At 57.8% G+C, this 20,905-nt stretch overlaps 4 protein-coding genes across 6 annotated transcripts in view; 2 read left to right on the forward strand and 2 right to left on the reverse strand.

The window, feature by feature from the left end:
* The window catches only part of LOC102003026, a gene marked incomplete at its 5' end in the record, with an annotated part of 3,779 nt that extends 1,860 nt beyond the window's left edge, over positions 1 to 1,919 (forward strand). Inside the window, 3 exon segments of the mRNA XM_013504053.1 lie at positions 536 to 687; positions 1,297 to 1,418; positions 1,767 to 1,919. Of these exon segments, the coding sequence (XP_013359507.1) occupies positions 536 to 687; positions 1,297 to 1,418; positions 1,767 to 1,875 (383 nt within the window).
* On the reverse strand, positions 1,920 to 6,779 carry LOC102030199 (chromosome unknown open reading frame, human C10orf2). 2 transcript variants are annotated; one of them, XM_005403885.2, is made up of 5 exons: positions 5,054 to 6,779; positions 4,672 to 4,912; positions 4,276 to 4,383; positions 3,872 to 4,013; positions 1,920 to 3,031 (listed from the first exon to the last, which is right to left on the reverse strand). In XM_005403885.2, the coding sequence occupies exons 1-5, from the start codon at positions 6,294 to 6,296 to the stop codon at positions 2,711 to 2,713; spliced, it is 2,055 nt and encodes a 684-aa protein (XP_005403942.1). In that variant the 5' UTR covers positions 6,297 to 6,779; the 3' UTR covers positions 1,920 to 2,710. The 2 variants fall into 2 exon arrangements, with proteins under 2 accessions (XP_005403942.1, XP_005403943.1); XM_005403886.2 differs by lacking the exon at positions 4,276 to 4,383.
* Positions 6,780 to 6,876: 97 nt separating this feature from the next.
* Mrpl43 (mitochondrial ribosomal protein L43) lies at positions 6,877 to 8,332 on the forward strand. 2 transcript variants are annotated; one of them, XM_005403897.2, is made up of 3 exons: positions 6,877 to 6,996; positions 7,160 to 7,266; positions 7,359 to 8,332. In XM_005403897.2, the coding sequence occupies exons 1-3, from the start codon at positions 6,935 to 6,937 to the stop codon at positions 7,598 to 7,600; spliced, it is 411 nt and encodes a 136-aa protein (XP_005403954.1). In that variant the 5' UTR covers positions 6,877 to 6,934; the 3' UTR covers positions 7,601 to 8,332. The 2 variants fall into 2 exon arrangements, with proteins under 2 accessions (XP_005403954.1, XP_005403953.1); XM_005403896.2 differs by having other exon boundaries at positions 6,878 to 7,065.
* Positions 8,333 to 9,159: 827 nt separating this feature from the next.
* On the reverse strand, positions 9,160 to 19,182 carry Sema4g (sema domain, immunoglobulin domain (Ig), transmembrane domain (TM) and short cytoplasmic domain, (semaphorin) 4G; the record flags this gene model as incomplete). Its single annotated transcript, XM_005403895.2, is given in 14 exon segments — positions 9,160 to 11,397; positions 12,626 to 12,687; positions 12,853 to 13,013; positions 13,141 to 13,256; positions 13,470 to 13,692; positions 13,801 to 13,945; positions 14,191 to 14,360; positions 14,448 to 14,620; positions 14,807 to 14,920; positions 15,044 to 15,137; positions 15,248 to 15,346; positions 18,169 to 18,231; positions 18,446 to 18,594; positions 18,685 to 19,182. Coding segments are annotated over 14 exon segments (2,523 nt in total). The 3' UTR covers positions 9,160 to 10,567.
* Between the last annotated feature and the right edge of the window lie 1,723 nt (positions 19,183 to 20,905).

Genomic DNA, 20,905 nt, shown 5'->3' on the forward strand with positions numbered 1-20,905 from the left:
CCCCGGGAGGGGAGTGGTCTGCCCAGCACCCCCACCCCCCGACCCAGGACCCAGCCCAATAGTAACTCGACCGCGACCCGAGGCTGCCCCGCGGGCCCGTGACTTCACAGCTTAGCGACTGGGTAGAACGACTCCGGGGAAGAAACGGGTGTCACGTGACCTCGAGCTAAGCTACCTGGCTGCCATAGGGCTGCAGGACCCGACCCAGACACCCTGCCCTGCTCCGTAGGGCGCCCAACGGGGCTTCTCCCCACACTCAGGGAAAGCCCCTGAGAAGCGGACAGGGAAGCCTGGGTTTCACCAAAACACCCTCACCCAAGTACACGGGTGGGCTTGGGCTCCCTGAGGACATGGAGCAGACTTCCACCAGGGGAGCTGCTGCCCGTCCTGGCCCCCACAGAGTAAGGCTAGACTCCTGAAGTCCCACCCACAGGCACAAACAGGAAGTCGGCCTGCCAGGGCCCTTCCCTCCCCGCCTCAAGGCCGTAGGTGGGAAGGCAGGGCTGCAGACTCCTGGGGCTTAACTCCCCTCTAGTCGTCCACAGTGGCGAAGCTCCTGACCACCAGGCGTGTCCACACTCCATCTGGGAGGGCAGCACACCCAACCGCACCCTTCTTGGCCGGGCCTTCCAGAGCTCGCTGGAGTTCCTAACCAGGTGCACGCGCCGGTTACCAGTCCTGTCCCAGGTAACCTGCCTCGGCCGCTTCGGCTGAGCACACAGCCAAGTCCCGGGGATTTAATCAGGGTCTGAGCAGCCCTCCGGCCGAGGAGTCCGGCGTACACACACCGTCTCCCTCATCTTTCCGGTCTGTGCTCTGTGGGGGTGTGCTTGGAGGGCGGGGCAACACAAACAGGATCTCTCCAGCCCGGAATGACAGGGCCCTTGAAGGCAGCCCTGTCGGGAACCCCTACAGGACTGTGAGAACATGTCAGACATTGTGGGAAGGCTAGAGTGTGGGCTCCAGGTCCTGATGGGTAGGACGGAGTGGGCACTGTACATCTGGAAAGCCCAGCTGACATTCAGCGGTACAAGCCCTGGATGAGGCCTAGACCAGTGACGGCTGGGAATGATTACTGTAGGATTATGGAAGCCTGGCTCCAGCCAGTCTAGGAGACCCCCAAGAACGCAGGCCCCGAGGGGCTACCCCCCTGCCGAGCACAGCTCTGCAGCAGCTTTGCTCCAGGGTCTGTTCGGGAGATAGCTGTAGCCACGCCTCTCATAGACCCTCTCAATAGGGACCCTGAAGTCCCTCTTGGGTTGACCGCAAGACCCTGAAAGGAAGGATCTTTTCCAGAAAACAGAAGACCTCCCCCGGCTGCTACAAAGGCTTTCCCCCAAAACTTCAGAACATCATGGCTGCTCACCATTTTTTCAGGCAATCCCAAGGCAAACCGGGACTTTAAAACACCAAAGGAGGTGAGATGAGTGTCATCATGCCAACGTATTTGGGAAAGGGTCTGTGGACCTATGCCATAATCTCCTGCAGGCTTAAAAAAAATCCCCGTACCCCCTCAGACTCCAGAATTAGAAATGTGTATGCAGGATGGGGGGTGGCAGGGAAGGGAAACGTGGAAGGGGGCACAGCAGGGGGGAGATGTCTGAGGAGGGGCGATAACACAGAGTCCTGATCTGCACCGGGCAGTGGCTCAGCACAGGGAAGAGGACAGCTGGTCAGGCAGGGCATGGGCATGTGGCCCAGTGACCCCTACCTCTGCCAGGAACCTCACGGGGGAGCTGAGCACACCACCACCCTGTCTCCCCCAGGCCAACAAGTGCAAGGGGGAGGCGGGAAGTGAAGGCCTTTCAAGGTTCTGGCTTCCTCATGTGCCCACAGCTCAAAGACCATCCCGATTCAAGAGGAAAGTCCAGTTAGACTGGGGAGACACCTAGTGGACAAATAAAAACCACAGAAACAAAGGCAGTGGAAAAATTATTTTTCGTGAAAACGGCAAAATCTCTACAAAAATCCTACCTCTAGCTCCCTGAGACAGCACACAATGGAGCCAGTGTTGGGGCAGAACTCCAGCCTTCTCTGTGGCGTGGCAGGACGCTCCCACCTGAGGCCTGATGTCACAAGTGCTCAGGGTCCAATTCTAGCAGGTGCCACCTCACGCCTGGCTCTAGAGTGGGCAGCAGAGGTGCTTGATACCATGTCACCCTTTGGCTCCAAAAGCCTAACAGCTGGAGTCAGAGCCAGAAGTTACCCGTTCCACTCCAGCGTTAGGGTGCCGAAGCTCACTGCCTTGAACCTGCATGTTTATCCCCAGCTCAGGGCCATGGGCCTCTCTGCCCAAATCCTCTTCTTGAGACACCCCCATGACCTTGCCTTTCCCGTTCCTGAGGCCCCGGCTGACATCCCCTCTCAGACATCTTTTTAGATTTAAGGTAGCCTGTGAGCACTGTCACCTTTCTATTTTCCTTATAGCTTCTTCACTGTTTTCTGTCTGTTCACCGCGTCTCTCCTACCACAATGCAGGTTCTGTGAAGACAGAGACCTTATGTATCTTTTCAGTGCTGCATTTACAGGACCTTGAACAAAGCCTGTCACATCGTAAAGTCCTCAAATAGCAGCTAAGCTGATTTTCCTATGGAGCTCTGCCCTAGGCTGAGAAGGAGCCACAGTATAGAATTACAGCACAGAGACGCCCTAGCAGAGGGCCAAGAAAGAGTCCATGTTCCAGCCTGTGCCACGAAGCACATTTCAGTGGTCAGCCTGTAGGCTTAGAGCTGTCTGGCTGGTAGGGGATGGGGTCACAGCCTGAGCAGGTCTCAGAGTTCCGGGGCACAGCCCCCTTTTTGCCAGAAGAGGGCTTTTTGACCACTAGTCCATTGTCGTCCTTGATCTTCTTAAGCCGGGCCTTACTCTTTGGTGGGATGGAGAAGGTGAGGGAGCTCTTATTGAACTCAAGTGGGAAAACACCTACGTCTCCATCAAAGCGGTTCTTGGACACCTGCAGATACCGTTTCCCTGGCCCAGTTACCAGCTTTCTGTCCTGCAGGATCAGGACGTTGTCCGCTTCTTGGCTTGCCTAGGAGATGAGGGGCACAGGAGGAGGGCAGGAATAAAAAGATATGAGCAAAGCAGAACGCAAGGCTGATGGTCAGGAAGGAGTGGGTAAGACTGGGGAAAGGGAAGAGCAAAGCTCTTTGGACACTGGACACCATGTGGGGCCACTTGAGTCTCCCAGTTCCCTGACATGGACTAGTGTCCCTGCCTCGGACTTCGCCCATGCTGCTCTCTCTGCTTTCGACACCTCTCCTCCACAGCAGGCCGCCCTCCTCAGCCCAGTCTCATCTAGCCTTCAGGCTTCAGTCTGAATGTCACACTTCCTCAGAGCCCATTCTTGATGTCCTAAAGGAAGCACTGCGACTTTTGTACTTCTGAGTTACTTTCTTTCTTATCTCTACTGTGGCACAGAATTTGTGTTCCTCGCCCGAGTTCCCTGTGCTTGGCGCCTGCCGGGAAATCACAGCACCCAGTGTACTGCTGCAGGCTCCAGGGCTGGGGGACCCTGCTGCCCAGAAGGCCGCCCGTTTACTGCAAACCTCTCAGCCCACCTGATGTTGACACCTTCTCTGGAAAGTCTCCAGAGGTCCCAGGCTGACTCAGCCTTTTTTCTCTATGCTGCCTAAATTCCTGTGCTGCCTATCACAGCCCTCATCACAGTGAGCTGCAGTTGGTTTTCCTCACTAGAGAATGCGAGCTTCTGGAAGGCAAAGAACCAGCTATTACCAGAGCCTTTGTATTCCTAGTGCGCGCATTCCCCATGTAAGGGTCCGGAGGCACTGCCTCCAGGATTCAAAATCTAAGGCTGACTGGTGGCTGTCCTATACTCTCCAAAGCTTGAGCTCTTTTAAAGCCCACTTACTTTAGCTGAGCCAAAAATGGATGCTGTCTGCAGTTCCTTGTCATCGTCCTCCTTCCGGGGGTGAATAACCAGTGTCACATGGCAATTATTGTCTGTTGCAAACTTCCGAAAGGCCCCAACAATGTAGTCTTGAGCTGCAATCCTGTCCCCAGCCCAACAACATGAACAGGTTACTGGACACAGGAGGGTAAGAACATATATATCCTCGTGGTCCACTCACATCTCCCCACAAACCACCCTAATTACTCTACACCTCCCACCAGCTCAGGACTCACTCTCAGTGGCCCCTGTCCATACTTTCTGTGGCCATACTCCCACCTTTCAGAAAATAAGCAAGTACAATATACATACTTAGATGCTGTCTGAAAAGATACATATGTTCCAATTAAACAAGAGGATGTCACCTGTCTGTGGACAGCTGCTCGTGACCCATCATGAACTGCAAGTTGTCAATGACCACATGACAAACATCATAGACATAGACTGCATGTTGCATTGTGTCTATTACAGACCTAGCAAGAAGAAGCAATGAAGTCAGGTCAACTACAAGCAGTCTCTAGACACTGCAAGCCTAAGAGTTAACATCTTAAAAACTCGCCTAAGGAGACCTAGAAGGAGTTCCCACTGGAGCTAGAAAGGGCACCAAATGTGAAAAGTGCTGGGATTTGTCTGGAGAAGGAAAGTGGATGGCCTCTGAAGATCTCACCCAGGGCCAGGGATATAGCTCAGTGGCATAGCACCTGCCTAACAAGCACAAGGTCTATTTCTGGTACCTAAATAAATAAATAAAAGGATCTCACCTGATGCTCTGCTGCCCGTGGAAAGTCATGAAATAGAGGGGGAGGTCCTCAAAGCGGTCAGCCCACTCATCATATTTGTCCAGTTGCTCTTCCAGCCTCCCCACAGCAAACTGGGTCAGCATGACCCGGGCTAGTCTCACATTGCTGATCTCAAAGCTACCCCACAGTGTGTTCACCCCCTGGGTACATAAATCCAGGGCATACTCGCTGATAAACGTGGTCTTCCCACTGCCTGTTGGCCCTGCAAGGAGATGAATACAGGCCTAGGTGAGGAGGAGAGTCCAACCCTTGAACCTAGACACTGATCAGGGCTTCACAGTTGAGGCCATTTTCAGGGGCCCAAACCCACATTCTTTTTCCCCACTTTCTGCCCCTTTATCACCTGTAAAGACCGTCAGCTCGCCTTTCCTATGCCCCTTCAAGAGGCGATTGAGATCTGGGAAGCGGCTCCAGCGAATGCCAGCTGCTTGCTCCACATTTGAGAGTTCTCCTAGCACCTCCTCCCGAAGCTGCCGGAAAGACACAATTGACTTGTGCCAGGCAGGCAGGGCAGTACGCAGAATACGAGTGAGATTTAGGCCTCGGGTCAGGGCCTCCAGGGGACGGGGCTGTTGTTCTCCAGGGCGCACCAAGAAGCATCGTTTTGGGTTCAGTTTTCGGGCAAACAACTTGGCAGCTTCCCAAGACCGAAGGTCATCGCCTAGCCATAATATAATACGGCGGAACTGTTCAAGGTATGGGAGCAAGAGAGGGGGTAAGGAGAGGGTTCCCCTGGGCAGGGCAAGAGTGGGAAGCCCCGTGGCCTGGCTCAAGGCCAGGCTGTCCAACTCACGACTGGTCAAGACCACCTCAACATCTCGCCGGCTGATCAGTGGTAATCCAAATAGGTTGTGGTAGGCACCAGGGCGGGGAATGGTGGTCTCCATGTAGCGCACTCCATCCCCCTGGCCTTCAGCTCCTAATAGCTTCAGGCCTCGTAATCCTAATCCCTGAGAGGAGAACCAAGGGAAGACCAGGCTGCGAGCAGGTCGCAGATACTGCACACGGAAACGCTTCAGGGTGTCATCTGTCACTTTCGTAAGGCTAAACATCACTCGAGCCAGCTGGGCCTCCTCTGCATCAGGCAGCTCCCAGAGGGGTACTGCTCTGTCCCAAATCCTCCGGACCTCCTCACTGTTCTCAGCTTCTGGAGCCTCACCAAGCAGGACCCCCTCTTTCACTCCATCCTTTCGCCCCTCCACACTGGCCTGAAAGTCTTCCCAGCTCCCCTCTGCCTGGCTGGTCATGCAAAGAAAGCGGCCTGTGGTCTTGTCAATGAAGAGGCTGAAGGAAGCAGCAGCTCCGCTCGGATCTTTGCCCTGTGAGGGCTCCACAAAGGGGCTCGGGGCGCGAAGGCAGCTGTGGCCGTCCTGGAAGGGGATCCCATGTGTCCGCAAATACTGGCGAATTTCGGTTGTGGTTACAGGCAACACCGGCACTTCCAAGGCTGGGAGAACCTCCTTCCTGTACCGCCTTCGAGGAGGGCCTGGGACAAAGCTTCGCGGCAGGCTCCTGCGGCCCATCCACTCCCCACGCGGGGGCAGCAGGGCCCGGAGGGGGTACCCCCCTCGGAGAAGGACCCACATTCCCAGGGGAGCAGGAAGTCAGCTCTTGTTTGATTTAGGTGCCTTTACAAAGCCAGACTCCATAAAGATGCTGTACACAGCACAACACACAGCGCCGGAGCTGGCGGCCCACAACCCCACCACGAGGGAGCCCGAGGCAGGAGGGCCGTGTGCACTCGAGGCCAACCTCAACCACCCCGCCTCAAAACAAACCCAAAACTTCTACCAAGCTCCCTGGAATCCTCCTCGGCCCCCTGCACTGCTCCCTCGCGGCTCCGCCAGTCCACACGACCCTTTCACATTTCCCTCGCTCCGCTAGGATGCCCGTGGGCGGGGCCTTCACGGCTCCTCCGCCTGTGCCCCGCACCGCCCCGATCCCTCGGGTCATCGCACCGCTCCCGGGCCTCTCCCCGCCGGCCGCGGAGCCCTCCCGCCTCGCGCCGGGCAGCCGCCGCCCCACGAGCCTCCGCTCCGCTCCGCTAGGAGCGCGGAGCTGCGCCCGCCCCAGCCGTCCGGCCGCAACGTGGGCTGCCCGCCAGCCTCGCGCTCTGTAACCTCGGAAGCAAAACTCTCCGGGCGCGGAGACCGCCGGAACCGGAAACCAGGGCTCAGTCCCGCCCCCGCCCCGCCGCCGGCCCCGCGCTCCGAGGGACGCCGCGATGACCGCGCGCGGAACCGCGAGCCGCTTCCTGACCAGCGTCCTGCACAACGGGCTGGGTCGGTACGTGCAGCAGCTGCAGCGCCTCAGCTTCAGCCTCAGCCGCGACGCGCCCTCGTCCCGCGGCGCGAGGTGAGCCGGGGCGGCGCCGGGGCGGGCTGTCGGGCTCGCGCCGGGCGAGGCCGCCCGAGCCGGGCACTGAGCTCGCGCTTCCCGGGCCCCTCAGGGAGTTCGTGGAACGGGAGGTGATCGACTTCGCCCGTCGCAACCCGGGGGTCGTAGTGTACGTGAACCCGCGGCCGTGCTGCGTGCCCAGAGTGGTGGCCGAATACCGTGAGTGGGGCCGGGCTGGGGCGGGCGAGGCGCGCTGGACCCCGCGTCCCACACGGCTCGACGGCTCCGCTCTCTCCCGCCTCCTTCCCCAGTTAACGGGGCCGTGCGCGAGGAAGGCATCCACTGCAAGTCGGCGGAGGAGATCGCCGCGCTGGTGCAGAAGCTGGCCGACCAGTCGGGCCTGGACGTGATCCGCATCCGCAAGCCCTTCCACACGGATAACCCCAGCATCCAGGGCCAGTGGCACCCCTTCACCAACAAGCCCACGGCGTGCCGCGGGCTGCGCCCCCGCGAGCTCCGGGACCCTGCCCCAGCCCGGGGGCGCGCGCAGTGAAGAATGGCGCGCCTACGCCAGCCCAGGCGGACTGCTGCCCCGCAGAGGTGCGCCTTCCTCTGGCATTCCGAGCTCAAGCAGATATAGAGTGCCCCCCGCCGCCCCGTGTGGCTTGACACCAAAGGTCTTGCTTGGGATAAAGGGTTAGTTTGATTCCAATGTCGAGTGCTAAGAACCACGACTTTTTGTTCCCAAGTTCAAGTTAGTGGGCATCCCTGAAACCTGAGATGAGAGAGTCTTCAAATGTTGTACAAGGTCCTTGTTTTCTAAAATCTAAATTGAAAAAGCCACGTGTGGTGCCACAAGCCCATAACTGTGGCATTTGCAAAGCTGAGGCAGGAGGATTGTGGTGAGTTGGAGGCCACCCTGTACTGCATAGACTCTGTCTCAAAAAAAAAAAAAAAAATCCAAATTGATAATGCTGATTTCAGAACACAGTGGGGTGGAGGTTGTCTGGAGGCTGGCTCCTAAAGAATCCCTAATTGCCACAGCCATTGAGCTGGAGAGTGGTCTGCTGTGACCTGGCATTGGGCGAGACACATGTGGGAATGTTTGTGTACAGATTAAACAACGGGTGTCATTAAACTTATGCAAGTTGGGGCTGGGGATTTAGCTCAGTGGCACAGCGCCTGCCTGGCAAGCACAAGGTCGTGAGTTCAATTCCTGGTACCGGAAAAAAAAGACCGAAAAAAAAAAAACCCAAAAATAAACTTATGCAAGTTTACACGAGGTCTTCCAAATGTGTGCGTATTTTAAGCATGAGCCCCATTTTTCATGATCCTAAAATGAGAAATTGCGTATAAGCCTTCAAAGTAGCGTCAAAGGCAATGTGATTAATCTAGGCCTGACTCCAAGGGAGTGATTCTCAGACCAGGTGCCTGGTAACAAACAACCTTTCCCCAGTGCCAGCTGCATCCTCCCTCCTAAGACCCGCTTTGTGTAGAAATGAATCTATGCTTTCCATCACACCCGAGGGTGGGAGGTGTTGGTAAGCTGCATAGGAAGAGGATGGCCGATTATCATCTAGGTCCTATTTTTAAAAGGTAGGGAGCCAGGCATGATGGCACATACACTCCTGTAGTCCCAGTTTCTCAGGAAGCTGGGTAACAGGGAGAAGACCATCTCAAAGCAGAGATGGAAAGAGAACCAGAAGTGAAATATCTAGAAACCCTTGTGTGAATTCTGTGTTGTGTTTGCTGTGTATGTGTGCATGTTTTGAGACAGTCTCACTATGTAGCTCAGGCTGGCCTTGAACTCCTGGCAATCCACCTGCCTCAACCTCCAGAGCGCTGGGATCACAGGAGTGTACCACCACACTTGGCCCTTATGTGAATTCTTGAACTGAAATTTTCGTATTTGTTACACCCTTATCATCATGATCAATGAATAACTGGATCCTTAATAGGAGAGGCTGTGTGTCTGCCAGCACAGCCTGGATACCAGGACACCAGTTTGCTCTGTAAGTGGTTTTGTGGAGGTCAAAGCCAACTCTGGGTGCAGAAGTCCCTGCCGCTCCTAGTGACCAAGGGAGGCCATTTAGACTAAGCCGACTACACAGCTCTGGGGAAAGAGGGTGTTTATTAACCAACATCAGTCAGGGGAGGAGCTGAGCCCAGGCTCCACGCTGTCACATGCCTGTCCCACCCACCGGGGGCTGAGTGAGGGCATTCCAAAGAAGAGCAGCCGTTCTCACAATAAATACATTCATTGTGGGGTGGAGGTGGGAGAGGTTGGGTGAAGGGCAGTAAAAACTCGTGGGATTCCACGTTCTCAGCTACAAAAATAACAGTCATCCTCACCCAAAGGCAACGGGGGAGCTCAGTCTGGACTGATTGTCCCATATGGGCCTGGAGATTTCAGAGGCCCGTGGACTTTGAAAGTGCCCCGGTGAGGTAGGACAGAAATGGGAGCCAAGCATCCAAACTCCCAGCCTCTGCCCTTTGCATAGTTCCAAGAACGGGCTTTGTGTGCCAGGTGAGACGGTTCTTTCCCCTGCTCTGGTCTAGGGGAAGCAAATGCTTGGTCCCCAGAAAGGCTGGCTCATTGAGTGCAGTGTTGGTCACCCATCCAGGGAAGGGTCTCCAAGGACAGCAAAACGGGAGGGGGAGTCTCCCTTTGAAATGTCCATGGACCTAACCCAACAGACACAAGTCTGGCAGCAAGGGGAGGCTCAGAAGGTGCACAAGGGTGGAAATGTTAGCACATGAACCACAGATGCATGGGAAGGGACATGCCCGGAGGTCGGTCTGTCACTCTTCTGTGTGACCGAGGGGAATGGGTAGGCCGACTCGCAAAGGCTGCACAAGAAGGAAGAGGAGGGCATGACTCTACCTTACCTCCCAGCTGGCTGTTCTCAAGCTCTTGCCAGTGGGGTCACCACATAGGACTGGGTCAGGGAAGTGCTAGCAGGGATGTGACAATCAGGAGGGCACCCCAAATCCAGGATGAAATGCAAGAGTGCCTAGGGAGAACACGGGGGGGCCTACAGCCCACTGATGCGTTCTGCCATGTGTACATGTGAATGTAGGCAAGGCTCAAGTGGTTGGCAGAGCTTTTGTGTGGCTTCAGGAGCATCCAGCACACAGGGACATGCAGAGGGTGGTGACACTGAGGCCATCTCGACCTGCAGAGCCCTACCTGGGAGGAAGAGGAAAGGTTGGGCAGACAATAGGACAGGAGAATGGAGGCCTCCAAAGCATTAGGTTAAGGGCGCAGGAAACGGGTCTGGGTCTGCAGAGTACCTGGTCCCAAAGGAGCACCTACCTTTGAGGAGCACCGGTGGGCCTGGGCTGCTCCCGTGTGGGTCTTGGAGACAGGAGGGGGCTTTGGCTGGGCCTAACTGGTAGCCCTACTGAGACGGCACAGTTGGGAGGTGGCGTGGAGTGCGGGTGTGGAGGGGTGGCTGTGTGGGGAGGCAGCGGCCCAGCCCGGGGCAGGCAGGAAGAGCATTTGCTGGGGAGGCCAGGCTCAGACAGAGCTCTCATCTAGCTGCTCTACGAGCTGCGTGTGCTTCCTCTTCTCCAGGATGCGGCTGAGCTCCTCAGCAAAGGAGCAGGGCCCTGCTGGCACTCCATTGTTGCTCTGCCTCAGGAGCACATAGCTGTTGCCATTCATCCTTCTAAGCCGGCTGGGCAGTGCCACCAGCCCATTGGTCAGCTCAGCAGGTGGGGGTGGGGGCGGCGGGGGCGGCGGGGCCGGGGCGCCTTCCCCAGGAATGATCTGGAGGCAGCTCCCCTCCAGGCCTCCAGCCCCCTCCCCATCGTCACCTTCGTCTTCCTCTCCAGGACACTGGCCTGAGACTGTCTGCAGCTGCACGGCAGAGCCCCCCGCCCGGCCAGCGCGGCCCAGCGAGTATTTCCGGCGGCGGCCTCGTCCACCTCCACGCAGACAAGCCACATAGAGGAGGGAGAAGGCCAAGATGAGGCAGAGGCCACCGAGGGCCGCGATGGCAAGCACATACAGCAGCCTCACGTCTGGGGCCAGGCGGGCCTCTTTTGTGGCAGGGGCTTGCGGAGCTGGGGCAGGAGTGGCTGGCCGGACGATGAGACTGTAGGAGGCCAGCAGGGATCGTAGGCCGTTCTCCTCCGCAAAGCAGCCATAGCTGCCACTGTGCTCGGGCTGCGTGTCTGTCACCAGCAGCCCATCGACACCCACACGGTAGCCATCCTGCCCGTCGCTCAGGCTCCTGCTCCCATTGAGCAGCCACAAAGCGCGGGCCAGATTGGACGGCTGGTCACAGGGCAGGAGGACATCGTCACCCCGGAGCACAGAGCGGGTCTTCGGTGGAGGTGGTGGCCCTGGGGGAGAAGTTGGAGAGGTCAAAACCTGCCCACCTGAGCGAGGGCACTGGAGCCGCAAGCCATACCATCCACTGCTAGGCGCCCAGCACCCAGCACGAGCTGTGCCATCAGGAACAGTTGCCTGGGTGTGGACATGCGTGCTCCCTCGTGAGCCAGTGAGGGTCGCGCTCGCTCTCAGGACACCCGCTTTCCTCGCTCCACACTCCCATCCTCTCCTGTGGTTTCAGGTCCTGCCGTCTGCCAGGGATGCCTGTCTGCCTCCCGCACAGACCTCCACCTAAGTGCCAGTCTCAAATGCCATGAGGTTGTCCACGAGAAGTCTTCTGGGCACCTCACATGGGCCCAGGCCTCATGCCCTGATCCCAAGCTGCACCAGGTCCTGTGAACTGCCGGGGCCAGGACTGGCAGTCTGCCTTGCCTCCGTCTTCCTCACCTGTTATCCAGCCCCGCAGCTCCCTCTGCTCGGGTGCCATCACCCCACACATGCCTGCTGCCCGCCTGGTTAACCAGAGACAGCACAGCACGGTGGCTGAAAACACAAATGAGTTGGACTACTTGGGGTCCAGATTGAACACTGACCCTGCTGCATAGTAGCTGAGCAGCTTGAGCTACATGCTTACCCCCCCCAGGGGATAATACAGTGAACACCTCTCCCTGGGTGCTGTGAGAATAAATGCTCGCACATGCACCCAAGTGTTTAGCTCGGGGCCTGGCACACCGAAGCACTCAGTACATGTTGGCTGTGATTACTAACTTTCATTCTTCCTTTAAATATCGGTGCAGTCACTTGATCTTCCTCAGGAAACAACAGTTCTCCCTCTGAACTTGTCATGGTTGTAATTATCAATAATTAAAATTAATTACTTGTGTGGCCGTTTTGGTGTCCACCCCCGCACACACATACTTGGCTCTAAGTTCTAGAAGTGACAAGACGCTTGATGTTTCTGGGGGTGGTGGTGCTGGAAATCAAACCCAGGCCCCTGCGTGTGCTAGCGAGTGACCCACTGCTGAGCTTCCCCCCCAGCACAACACTGCCGTCTGGAACCTGTCTGTTCATTTATAACTCGTCTGGCAGGAAACATCTACGGAGCTCTTCTGCGCACAGTCCGTCTTGGACCAGCCTCACCCAGAGCACACAGAGGCGGCCCGACACACAAACGTGCCCCTGCGGATCACAGCAAGCGGCAAGAGGACAGGTCCACGGATGTCCACGACTGTCACCTACCTGGATCGCGGCTGCCTTCGCAACCTCGGTTGCCTCTCTCTATGTCCTGTATCAGCGATGTTCTGCGGACGGGAGAGTAGGATTCGTGAACAAGGGGAAATGGCTCAGTTTCCCAGTGAAGGGGTCGGTAGGGCTGTTGCAGCAGCCAGTCCCCTGGTCCCTACAGTAAGCCTCCCTCTGCTCGGCCCACAGGTGACCCTCCCTGCTCCCTCTTGCTAGCCCGGGACCTGTTTGCTGCGGTGGTGGCTGCCACACAGGAATGGTTGCTGGGGTCCCAGCCACAGTAGGGGTCTCGGGCCAGGATGCAGTCATAGCAGGACCGGTAGCGGAAGCAGGTGGACAGTGGCAGCTGAATGACGCCACTTGGGGCGCCCACATACAGGCTGTGCTGGGAGCCAAGAGGACAACTGATTGGCCATAGGCCTCACTCCATTTGCAGGTGCAGAGCCTCTGGCCAGCCTCCCATCCCCTCCCGTTTCAGCAAGCACATCCTGAGGGTCAGAAAGCAGGCCTACCTGCCTCAGGGAGATGACTAGATTCTCCACTGACTGGGGCTCCCTGAATACTTGTGTCTCTTCAATAATGTGCATCCCCGAGCCCAGGACTACGGCCTTGTGGATCCAGCCATCAGCTGGCATGGAAAGAACAGAGGTCAGACCCCGACAACGAGATCTGCTCTCAGCACCCCATGAGAGGCCTAATAGGAAAGCGCGGGAATCATGAGGCCAGGGACAAGGATTTAACCCATGGACACAGGGAACTCTGGACAGTCACGCCAGGAGTTATGGGGTTCAGGAGCACCCGTGACCAACTCAGAGGTATCAGGGATTTCGGTCAGAAGCACCTGTGCCCAGGAAGAGCAGGTCATAGGTGGGCCCGGCAGGGGTGGGAACTGGTGTCCCTGTGAGGTGTGTGTAGCGCACGCTGCGCTTGAGCAGCAGGGGCCGTCCACGTGTGGGCACCACGGGCCGGGCCATCAGCGGGTGCAACTTCACGAAGTCCAGCACCAGGGACGGCAAGTCTTGGGATGAGTTGTAGCCCCGACTGCGCAGCGAATCTGTGATGCACTGGTGGAGGTTGGGGGTGAGCCTCCATCTACACATGGCCCGCCCCGCTCGCCCGCCCTCCCCCTCGGCTCTGTCTGCCCGGCACTGGCCCCGGGCCGGGACACTCACCGAGCCAGGACGAGGCTCAGGGACCCCGCCCTCATAGCGGCCCCACCGCCGGGTGCCATCCTGGTACTCCATGTAGGGTCCCGAGAAGACAGCCTGCACCTCAGCCAGGTCATAGCGGCAGATGGCCGATGCCTCCAGGGTCTTCCTAAGAAGGGGACACGGGAAGGGGCTGAGTTGTCCAGTGGGCCTGCCCTGACCCATGCTCAGCCAGCCACCACTGCAGATCCCCAGGGCCGCTTCTGTGAGTCAGTGGCCTTTGGTCGCAGGCTAGCTTGCTGTGCCTGACATCCTCTTTGCACCCAGTCCTCCCCACAATGGATCGTGTGGGATCCTCCCCTGGCCGTAGCTGCAGTGCCCGTGCTGTCCCGAGCTCCCAGCTGCTGTGCTCACCACTGTGTGGTCAGCGTGAAGGCTGCGTAGAAGTGGGTGCGGGCTGAGTGCTCAGCGTCCAGACTGCAGACCCCACGCAGCTTCTCGTACTGGGGGATGTGGCAGATGAGGCGGGCCTTCAGGAAGGATGTCCACTTCTTCTGCAGGATCTTCTTCCCTCCCAGATCTCCCTGTGGGGGTAAGGGCATAGGTCAAGGGTCAGAAGCCAGGGTCAGAATCCGAGCCCCCACCTGTGTCCCAGCCTCAGCCCTGTCCACCTTGCACACGCGGGCCACACGGGCCACTCGGTGACTGCTGCGGCTCGGGCTGAAGCTGCTGGAGCCTTCCTCGGCAGCGGCGCGCTCCGTGAAGAAGTAATAAACCTTGTCGTCGTCGCCCACCGCACTGGCCTCACTCTCCCGCACCAGCACAGAGAACACAAACTCAGCGTCTGCAGGTTTAAGGCGTTCGGGGGCTTCTTAGACCCATGGGGGACCCGGCCCTTTCTCTCCCTTGACAGCACACAGGAACGGAGTGGCCGGACTCACCTGGGGACTTAGGGATGGGACGCTTGGCTGCCCGAGGGAGTAAGAGCGAAGGAGCACAGCCCTCCCAGTCCTCACCCCACCCTTCTAACCATTGAGCCAGTGCATGGGGGCCTCCTCAGTTCTCAGAGAGTGTGGGTGGCGGCTCCGGCGGATGTCAGGAATGCTCCGAAATTCATACCGTGTGGCCGTGTAGAGGCCTCCATCTAGGGAAGGGACAGGCCGGGCACGACAGGCATGTCATATCCCACAGTGTGCATGACACACGGGGGGCAAGTCCTACAACAAGATGCGCAGCCCACCGGGTGGGGAGCACTGCGCATGCTCACCAATGATGAGGCCAGTGAAGCCACGGGCTGGGTCATAAGGGCACTTCTCCTTCCCCTCCTCGAAGCTGCTCGGCAAGGCGAAGGCCTCGGCATCCTGGAGGACATGGGCAGCCGTCAGTGGTCCTGAGGACAGGCAGGGCTGCAGCCCGACTCAAGCTCAAACCGTTCGGGGTCAGCAGTCAGGGCTGGGGGTGGCACACTCACAATGGCGGCACACAGGGGCTGGAAGGCATGAGTCCCACATGCGTAGAGGTGGGTGGCGTTGAGCCGCTGCAGGAAGCGCACGTGGTTGAAGCACTCTGTCTACGGGGCAAGGTGCAGGAGAGGCATGAGCCCGCCGGGCGGGGGCCTCCTCCACTGGCCTACTTTCTTTTTCCCCTTCTTCCTTCCTTCCTTCCTTTTCTTTCTTTTGAAGTAGGAGTTGAACCCAGGGCCTTCACACTGAGTTACATTCCCAATCCTTTTTACCCTATTTTTAACCATTTGAGACAGGGTCTTGCTAAGTTGCCCAGGCTGGGCCTGAGCTTGGCATGCTCCTGCCTTAGCCTCTCAGAGTGCTAAGATTACAGGAGTGAGCCACCACGCCTGATTTAGTCTAACTTTGTAGCCTGGCTCTTGCCTCCACTTTGAGGACAAAACAGTTCTTTCCAAGACGCTCATGGACTTTTCACTTCCCAGAACAATGTCGTCCCCTGGAACTCACAGTTCTTGGCCTTCCAGTGGCGCAGCTCTGACACCACCTGCCAGCTTCTCCTGCAGCCCCTGCTGCCCCTGCTCAGCTTCTTCCAGGACTCCCACCAGCCTGGGGCGCTTCTCTCCTAAGCCTCTTCTCCGCACTGTCTCCAGTTCTAGAGCTCCCACACCCTCCCTGGAGAGACCCCAGGAGGCCTAGGCAGGCCTACCCTGCTCCGCCTCCATCGCAGGACACACAGGTCCACTCCAGCTCCTTGGGAAGGCAGCTCACTGCCTCCTCCCTGACCTACATCTTCCCACCCAAACCTGCTCCTCCAGTCGCTCCCACCTTGCCCTCTCCTCATTCCCAGGGGCCAGGAGTCAGCTCCTTCCCACCCCCAACCCCCACACTGTCTTGCTGCCCGATTTGTTTTGTGTCCCAAACAGCTGCAGAACTTGGTCTCCTCCAGCTGCACCACCCCCTAGTCCAAATTATGCCATCATAAGTGCCGGGGCCATCTGACCACCCTCCCAAAACTACTCAGTGAATGAGCAATACTTCCTGTTGCATAAAGTTCAGAAAACATAAAGGGATATGTTGCAAACAGCTCCAGTGTCTGTCTCCCGGGGCCTGTAGCCACCACTACCCGCAGCTCCTTCCAGAGGTGCCCGCCCACCCACTCCACTCACTCAGTTCCCACTTTCAAAAGCACGCTGCACAAAGTAAACGAGGCCACGTCACCCCAGGCCTCACCAGTGCGTGAAGCCACACGCCTGGGCCTGCATGACCGGCCTCGGGCCTTTCCCTGCCTTGCTCAGGAGCCACGCTGGCCTGCTCTGCCCCCCAGAGCCGCACTCCTCCCTCCCTTGCTTCACTGGAGACCTCTCCTCCTGTCTGCTCCATTCCTCTCTACGCAGCCCCCAGCTCTGTGTGCTCAGGCCTGGTCCCTGGGGCCGGGCAAACATTCCGAGTGATTATTCCCTAAGATGCTTGCATTTAATTATTCATTTTGGTTTTTTGAAATAGAGTCTCACTAGCTAGTTTGGGTTGGCCTTGAACTCACAGTGATTCTCCTGCCTCAGCCTCCCAAATCCTGAGATTAAGGTGTGCGCTACCACACTTGGTTTAAAATGTTCACATTTAAAAATCGGGAGATGGAGCTAGGGATGTGCTGCTGCACGCCTATAATCCCAGCACAAAGGAGGCTAAAGCAGGAGGATTGCCAGGAGTTCAAGGCCAGCCTGGACTACATATCAAAACCTTGTCTCAAAAAAACAAACCAAAACAAGAACAGGGTGGTGGTTAGGAGGAGTGCTGTGGTCCAGTAAGTTTGAAGCTGCAGATACACTGTCTTTGCTGGGGGTATGAAGGATTTTGCTGTGCACCGTGGAACTGCACATGAAGTGCTTTCCAAAAGAACTTGACCATTAAACCCCTCTCTTGAACATTACTGTTCCTCACAACACACTTTCGGAGCTGTTCTTGGAGCTTGTTTGGCGGTTCTAGCAGGGACTGCTGCTGCTCCTGCGCCCCTGACGGAGGAAAGGCCCTGGTCCTCTTCCACAGAGCACACAGCTTCGGAAGGGAGGGGTGACACAGAGCCCCGAGCGAGGAAGGGCGCCCCACCTGGCCAGCCAGAGCTGCCGAACCAACCCTGACGCTCACTGGGGCGACAGATGTCGCAGCCAGATGGCCCTCACAGCCCGAGAGGGGAGAAGGGTTCTTCAAAGCCTGGCTGGCAATGCGTGGCCTGGGAACTATCGCCCGCTCCACCTGAAAGTCTGTGAGCGCTGCGGGCCCAGCCCTCCCAGTTACACGCAGCACCTGCGTTTCTGCTGTGACTCCCGTGCCCGCTGCAGTCGGAGTCACAGAGCGGGACCCAAACCCTCCGGGGGCTGGTTCCACCTCCCTCACTAACCCACATTCGGCAGCCTCCGACAGAACCTCTGGAGGGACTGCAGCACCCCAACAGCACCCGAGACCCCCGAGTCACATCTCCAGGCCTGGGACAGCTTTAGATGGGTCTGCCCACACCCGCCACAGGACCCCAGAAGACTGACACCTCACTAATTCCTCGCCATGGACGCTGGGCACTTGCGCTAGCCCTCTACCACAGCCTTGTTTTCCTCATCTGTAAAGTGGGAAACACTATGACTTCACCAGGTATCCGAGAACTAGGTGAAGGGCACAGGAAAGTCAGCACTCCAACTGTTACCACGACTACCGCTTAGGAGCCCCTGCGGGTTAGGAGCCAGGACAGGCAGGCTGACAAGCCACTGTGGCTGGGTTAGCAGGCTGTGCCCTGGAACCCCTGTGGCAGCACTTGCTACATTTGCTGCAGTTGTACAACTGACTGGCAGGTCGCTACCACCCCACCGCGGCCTTTCCCAACCTGGCATCCCCAGTCGAAAAGGGAAAAAAATAAGGAACTGGGGACAGGCAGACCACATACCAGGTTGTTCTTCCCTTTTTGATGACATTTGCTTTGCATCTCTGGGGAGGCCTCCCAGTGGATCTAGGGATAAAGGGAACACACTGACCCCAATATCCTTACAGGACTGGGCAACAGGACTCCGGGGAGCCGGGCAGTGGGGGCGAAGGTGCGTCCACAGGGAGCACTGGAGGCAGGGAAGGACAGTGCTGTCCTGGGGCGGAGGAAGGCTGCGAGGTTTCTGGGAAGCCGAGGTCCCAGAGAGCTGACGAGGCTGCAGCCCTGGTCCGGGGCTGACCTCTTTGTGCGCCCCGTCTCCTATGTCGTGGGCGCTGAGCGAGAACAGGGCACCTCGAGCTCCCACCAGCAGTCTTGCTGAGGCCTCCTCCAGGAGTAGTGTGGAGTAGTTCTGGGCTTGGGCCTGAAAATACCGGGTCCCAGAGAGCTCTGGGGAGAGCGGAGGCAGTGAGTCCAGTTTTAGGAGCGCCTCCTGCCCCCAGCCCTGGCTGCACAGCCTTTGAGGGTTGAGGGTCTAACCTTCATAGGGAATGGTCATCCGGGGGGTGGCATCCAGCTCTTGGGACGGTCTCCGCAGGGAGGGCCCAGGGACTGCCGCGGCTGCAAGGGTGCCTAGGAGGAGGGGCCAGAGCCTCCCCAACATCTTCCTGGGGAGGTCCAGACCAGCAAGACCCCCCAATGGGAGCCAGAACCAGAGGCACAGGAGGGGATGAGAAAAACAGTCACAGGGGTCAGAGTCCAGGAAGGTCACATGGAAGGTCAGGGGTCATGAGGCTGTGGGGGTCAAGCAGTTATGGGGCCAGGGAGGATCCTGGAATGGGGGGGACATGGAGCCACAGAGTTGTATGGCCATGGGATCACGGCTCAGGGCCAGAGAGAGGGATCCGTTGACCCATGCTTCTCTGCATCAAATGCCAACTGCACGGTGAGCGGAGCTGAGGAGTCATAGAAGGATGTAGGTTCCGGATGGGGTCACCCTGCCCTGGACAGCAGGGCCAGTCCTGGCTGCTCTGAGATCTGTGTTTTGAAGGAAGAAATAAAGAGAAAGCACTTTGATCTGCATGGGGGTGGAAGGTGGATGGCATTACCCAGATGTTAGGGGGTGTCCACAGAACTCCCACACCAGGACCGATTCAGTCTGCACATCTCTGCTCTGATGGGGAGGCTGGGGTGGAACTTGCTCTTCGTGGCCCCAGTCAGAACCACGGTAACAGCCCTCTTCTGGGCAGGTCAGAAGGAGTTTGGGTTCTCAGAGCCAATGCCTGCGCCTCCAACACCAGCTGCCCTTCTGCCTGCCCTCTGCAGGAAGGCCTGGGCAGAGGCATTTAATGGGCCTTTGTTAATTCTGTCCTGTTTTCCCTTTGTTTTTTCTTCTCCTTGGCCTGAGAGCTCCCTCTGGAATTTCTCTTTAATTAGACACTTCTCAGAGGCATTCTTCTCCGAGGGGGTGAACACTTCTGTCCTGCCTGTGCCAGCCAGGGCTGCGGTCTTCAGCTCGGCATCCACACGTGCCCCTACCTGCCAGCAAGCAGCCACAGCACGGGTGGGATCTGGGCGGGGCCTCCAGGCGCCCCCTGCTGCACAGTGAAGTCTGGGCGGGAGGGGTGGTGCATGCACAAGGCCAGGGGCTTGAGACGTAAGCAATGTGCAGGAGGTGAGCAAGGGGGCCCCTGAGCTCCTGACTACCTCGCCTGGTACACCTTGAGACCACTCCCCAACCTGAACCTTTCTCAGGCCACCCACTGGGGATGAGGCGGGCTGGGTGACACACTCCCCTACCCTCTGTGGTAGGTTCCTAAACTCTGAGGGCCTTCTGAAGGCTTCCCGAGCTGGGCCCTGAGGGGAGGAGGCCAGACCCACTCTGTCTTATCAGACATGTGTAGGCAGGTCAGAGGGTGCCACTGTCCTCTCCTGCCCCTTCCCGGTCAAATATTAACTACCTGGCCTTGAAAGGATGGGAGGGATCAGGAGCCAGCCAGAGGGAAAACAGGAATCTGGAGGGTTTATTCAAGAGGTAAAGGTCAGCACTGTCATAGGAGGGCAGAGTGGAACACGAGAGGGACAGAGGAGGGCCCTGGGCACCACGGAAAGGACACCAGAATCCTGGCTTGGGGGCTGGGATAGTAGGAGGCTCTGGGCAAGCTGCCCTTGTCCCACCCCTCACAGTGGGGCACACCTGTTTACCTCTCAGGCCCTCCTATTTGCTTAGCAGAAGGGGGGAGCCTTATGGCTAGGAGGGACCAGTCCCTGGGCCTGAGCAGGAGGAACACACCCAGATAAGATGCGCCACTCAGTGTGCATAAACACTTCTACGGGTTTATCTGAGTCTCACGAGCCAAGAGGTAGGGGAAGTACGTGCACATGGGTGTGCACACATGTTCATGAGGAGGGCTGTGAACAAGTGTATCCACAGCAGTCAGTCACACAGCTGCGAGGCTCATAAGCAGGTATGTTCACAGAGAACATGGCAATATGGAGCATACATACTCACAGGTGCCCTTCCACTCAGTGGGTCACCGCCCAGAGGTGACAAGCAGGATTGTAAGGTAGATGTGGGGGTTTCTATTAAAGACCCCACAGCCTTGCAACAGGAGGGCCTGTATGTGAAGGACATGCGCGCAAACCACAGATACAGCGGGTCAGGCACGGCAGTGCTCACAGAGGGATCAGGAACACGTCATGTCCCGAGCTCTCGAACATGCAATTACATCCATGCAGAGACAAGCGCACGTACATACAG

This window comes from Chinchilla lanigera, unplaced genomic scaffold (assembly GCF_000276665.1).
Source record: "Chinchilla lanigera isolate Chin_1 unplaced genomic scaffold, ChiLan1.0 scaffold00084, whole genome shotgun sequence".
Classification (NCBI taxonomy): domain Eukaryota; kingdom Metazoa; phylum Chordata; class Mammalia; order Rodentia; family Chinchillidae; genus Chinchilla; species Chinchilla lanigera.